General features: G+C 38.0%; 1 protein-coding gene across 1 annotated transcript; it reads right to left on the bottom strand.

Moving 5' to 3' along the window:
* Positions 1 to 850: 850 nt before the first annotated feature.
* LOC111898259 (uncharacterized) lies at positions 851 to 1,726 on the bottom strand. Its single transcript, XM_023894188.2, has one exon. The coding sequence runs from the start codon at positions 1,724 to 1,726 to the stop codon at positions 851 to 853; it is 876 nt and encodes a 291-aa protein (XP_023749956.1).
* Between the last annotated feature and the right edge of the window lie 3,109 nt (positions 1,727 to 4,835).

Consider the following 4,835-nt stretch of genomic DNA (forward strand, 5'->3'; position numbering starts at 1 on the left):
ATGCTTATTTTTAGACCAACTTCAAGCTTAGAATCACCCATAACTTTAAGCGAGTATTATTTATTTACAATGCATTTGTTTAACGTCTTTGCCAAGACATAGCTCCGCTTCCGTCAACCTTCGTAATTCGGATTTTCCAATGTTATGTTGTTAAATTCTCCTGTGTCAAAGCCTTCATAAAGTGGTTTCAAGAGTTGCCCATTCACTTTGAAGATTTGATTCGTTTCCAAACTCCTAATTTCAACCGCACCATGATCAAAAACTTTTATAACAATAAAAGGTCCGTGCCATCGAGATCGTAATTTTCCCGGGAATAGCTTTAAGCGTGAATGATAAAGAACTTCTTGACCCGGAATAAAGTGTTTTTGGGTTATCTTCTTGTCATGAAATGCCTTTTTCTTCTCTTTGCACATTTTGTGCCTTTTAATTATCTTCTTCTTGATCACTTCCATCATTGGATGATTCAATCTTCTTTGAGCTTCCCTCTTAGGCTTACAATCATCTTCCATGAGTATCTTGTCTATGCATACATTAGGGCTTATCCCATTTATTGGCTCGATCACATCAACACGATACAATGGAGAAATGTTGCTAGGGTGCCTCATTTCTTCAAAGATGTTGAACTGAATGGTTTCTCCATCAAACTCCATAGTTATATTTCCTTTATGGACATCAATGATTATGTGAGCGGTATGCATGAAAGGTCTTCCAAGGAGGATCATAGATGATTTGGAAGGAGTCTTCTCTTCAAGATCAATGACATAAAAATCCGCAGGAAAACAAGTTGATTAACTTGTACTAACACATCCTCCAACACTCCTCTTGGAGACACACTTGACTTGTCTGCTAATTAAATGATTACTCCGGTTTCTTCCAAAGGTCCAACATTGAGAGACTGAAAAACCGAATATGGCATCACATTGATCGAGGCTCCAAGATCTAACATGGCACTTTCGACATGCAAATCACCAATGGTACAAGGGATAGCAAATATTCCTGGATCCTTGCATTTGGGAGGTAACCTCTTTTGGATAACTGTAGACACGTTTGCATTGACTTGAATCTTTTCATTTGCCTTGAATTTCCTCTTCTTGGTGCACAAATCCTTGAGAAATTTTGCATAACTTGGAATTTGCTTAATAGCATTCAATAGTGGAATGTTGATTTGGACCTTGCGGAAAGTTTCAAATAATTCATTTTCTTCTTCTATCTTCTTGGAAAAGGCTAACCGGGAAGGGAAGGGTGGTGGTATGACCAATGGTTTGATGGGTTTGTTGGAAGAGTCAGGTTGGTCAATGTTTGGCACAACCGGTTCCTTTGGAGTAGCTTCAACCTTCGGAGGCTCAACAACAATAACGTCATCTTCTTCTTCTCTTGAAACTCTTTTAGGGTTGCTTTCTCCAAGTGTTTTCCCACTTCTCAAAGTTATGGCACTCACATTGGGATTCTTCTCAGTTTGAGATGGAAGCTTTCCCCTTTGTTCCATCTTGTTGAGAGCGGAGGCCAAGTCTCCAATTTGTGCTTGAATGTTTGAGAAAGTGTTCTTGGTCTCCTGTTGAAATTGGGTTTGGCTTTGAGCAAGAGAAGTGACAAGTTGTTGAAGGCTCATTTGGTGAGTACCACTTGATTGGCCTTGTTGTGGAGGTTGTTGGTAATTTGGAGTGGGGCTAGATGTTTGGGGATGTAGAGGTTTCTGTGATGGGTATTGTGAAAATTGGGGTCCCATTAAAATGTTTGATGGGTTTTGATTTAGTGGGTATGGGTTGTTTGGGTTATTCCTCCAATTTGGGTTGAAATTGTTTTGAAATCCCATAGGTCTTGGTTGACCTTGATATCCTCCCATTGCATTCACATCTTCCGGTTCATTACTAAGTGAGGGACACTTATCCGTATAATGCCCCATCATTGCACAAATGCCGCATACCATCAATTGTTGACGACTTCCCACCACCATTTGACTTAGCACATTAGTCAAATCCAAGAGCTTTGATTCCAAGTGTTGAGTGTTGCTCACTTCACCAACTGCTTGTGGAGAACTTCTCTTAATTTCATTTCGAGTCCCAAAGTTCCTTTGATTTTGAGAAATGGTGCCAAAAAGTGATCGGATTTCGTGAGGTGTCTTGTTGAAGATGTCACCACCACTTGAAGCATCAATCATCCTTCGATCTTTTTCATTCAAAACCTCATAAAATTGTTGAAGAAGTAGTTTTTCGGGAATGTTGTGTTGAGGACAACTTGTACATAAGTTGTTGAATCGCTCCTAAAAATCATGAAAAGTCTCATTCACCCCTTGACGAATCCCCAAAATGTCACTTCTTTGGCTTGATATCCGAGATGTGGGATAGAACTTGCTATTGAAGGCCTTGAGTAACTCTTCCCATGTGTGAATAGATCCCGTTGGTAATTTGAATAACCACTCTCTAGCTTTATCTTCCAAGGTGAGCGGGAAGACGGTTAGCTTGAAATCCTCCAATGTCACATTTTCGGGCAACATGCTAACACATATCATATGAAATGACTTCAAATGCTTTTGAGGATCTTCTCTATCCAATCCATGGAACTTGGTAAGTTGATGTATGAAACTTGACTTCAATTCAATTCCTCGGCGGTTTGCGGGATAAACAATAGCAAGAGGTGTATAAGTAACATCCGTTTCCATCATTTGTCTAAGTGTCAACTCTTGAGGGGGATTGAATGGATTAGGGTTGTTGGGATATTGTTGCAAGTAATTGGGATGTTGTTGGTAAGGTGGGTATGGGTATTGTTGGGGATTGTAGATTGGTGGTGGATAAGGTTGGTAGTTAGGGTATTGGTTGTAAGGAGGTTGTTGTTGTGGGTACATTGGGTTTTGGTACATTGAGGGTGTTAGTAATGTTGGGTTTTGAGCATTCTAACACTCCTAAGTGTACATGCAACCCTAAATACCTTGGATCTATGTTTTCTCTATTATACATACAAATATGAACATCCAAGGTATTATCCTAATCTAGCATATAAAATAATGAATATAACAAGATAGAATACATACCTCTTTCATGTAGAAAGTCTTCATGAAGCTTGAGTGCCAAGTGCCCCAAGTGTGACACCTCAAATGGTTCACATAACACCAAATACACTTGGAATAACTTGAGAGAATTCTACACTTATGAAATCGGCTAGCCCTCTCAAGAATGATACTAGTCTACGATTTTGTCAAGAATAAGATCTTTATATAGTGTTACAATTAGGGTAAACCCTAATTGTCATGTCTTTCCATTTCCTTGGATCCATGGGTTCAAATACACCATGGAGCATCCATGGACCATCCTATGGGTTTTAGCCCAACTTGATTATCCATGGAGCGTTAGCCCACTATACAAGTATGGATGATTTACACAATCAACCCATATATTTAATTAGCCTTCTTTTGATCACTTAATTAATCCTAGATTAATTCTTGATCAATACTAATTAAATAACCTTATTATTCATATTATTAATATACTAGAACTTATAATATATTAATAACCATAAGTGTCTTATTTCTCTCATTATAGTCTAAGCAAATGCATGATGCCATGCAACCCAAATGGACCATGCCGGGTCGGGTCAAGTCTTACCAATTATAGTTATGGACTTAGACATTAATCCAACAGTCTCCCACTTGGATAAGTCTAAAACTATTATTGCGTATGACTTCAGGAACCGACTGGCAATCATAGCTCTCAAAAGCTTTTGTCGAACTCTGACCTTGTCGATGAACTCTGACCTTTGTCAATGACTTGTCCATTAGATAAGGGATCATATATTCCTCCATTCTAGATATCATATGGACTAAGACATGGTTATAATCATTCTCTCTGTCCATTTGTTGTTTCCCGATTTTCGATTTATGACGACTGACTAATTGAACAAATCAAATCAGTCCTGGCCCGGCCGAGCACTTCCATTTGTCATCATCAAATCATTGAGGGGCCCACAGATATCACTTTTATCCCGAAGGTAAAAGGAATGGATAAACTTCGACTCATATGGCTTGTTCTACTACTTGTTGAATCATACACAAAGGCACGTTTTATAGCACCGAGTTACCAAATGCGTTTTTGTGCAATCAATGTACTATCAACTCATAGTAACAACTCATATCTCTAGGTTTGAAGAATATAAGATATTATTGTCTCATGATCACTCATGATAAAATCCATGAAGTGATTCCAATGAGCGCGCGTTGAATCAAATACTCAGAACTTATGAGCACTCATGAGTGTTGTAGCCATTTATCCAACACCTTAGACCTCTACAAGCCAACCCATGACAGTCTTAATTCATATCTACTTCCAACATATGACCGACTGTGGATGGTTTGAATAACTTAGTCATTCCGGAAGAATAACCCAGTTTATTCGGGAAGTCAAAACATGCAAAATGAAACACAAGAATAATTGAATCCAATATGGTATCAAAACCTATGAACATAAATAAAACACCTTTTATTTATCACCATATGATTACACATTATTCATTGTATACTGTTTTAGCTATCAACTTTATTCTTGAATTTAAAACAATAGTTGTCCCATGCTCCAAGCATGTACACTATATTTTCTAAACACTAGTCATGCCATACACCAAGTATACATACTATGCTTGTCTATGATCTTTACTTTGTGAACTAGATGCATTGAACATAACTTCAATGATTCTCTTTTCACACTTCCAAATCCTTACTGCAAATGCAAGAATTCCAAATTCATGCCATTTACTGAAATCTGTTAGATTCTAAACTTATATGCATTGATCCTCTTGTAATGATTATGCACAAAGTCAGAAAGACTTGACAACAATCATTACAGAGT

The sequence above is a fragment of the Lactuca sativa genome, chromosome 9 (assembly GCF_002870075.4).
Source record: "Lactuca sativa cultivar Salinas chromosome 9, Lsat_Salinas_v11, whole genome shotgun sequence".
In the NCBI taxonomy this organism is placed as follows: Eukaryota; Viridiplantae; Streptophyta; class Magnoliopsida; order Asterales; family Asteraceae; genus Lactuca; species Lactuca sativa.

Bases quoted from the DNA above. Each gene is read 5' to 3' on its own strand.
- LOC111898259 (XM_023894188.2), bottom strand. From the start codon at position 1,726: ATGGGACCCCAATTTTCACAATACCCATCACAGAAACCTCTACATCCC.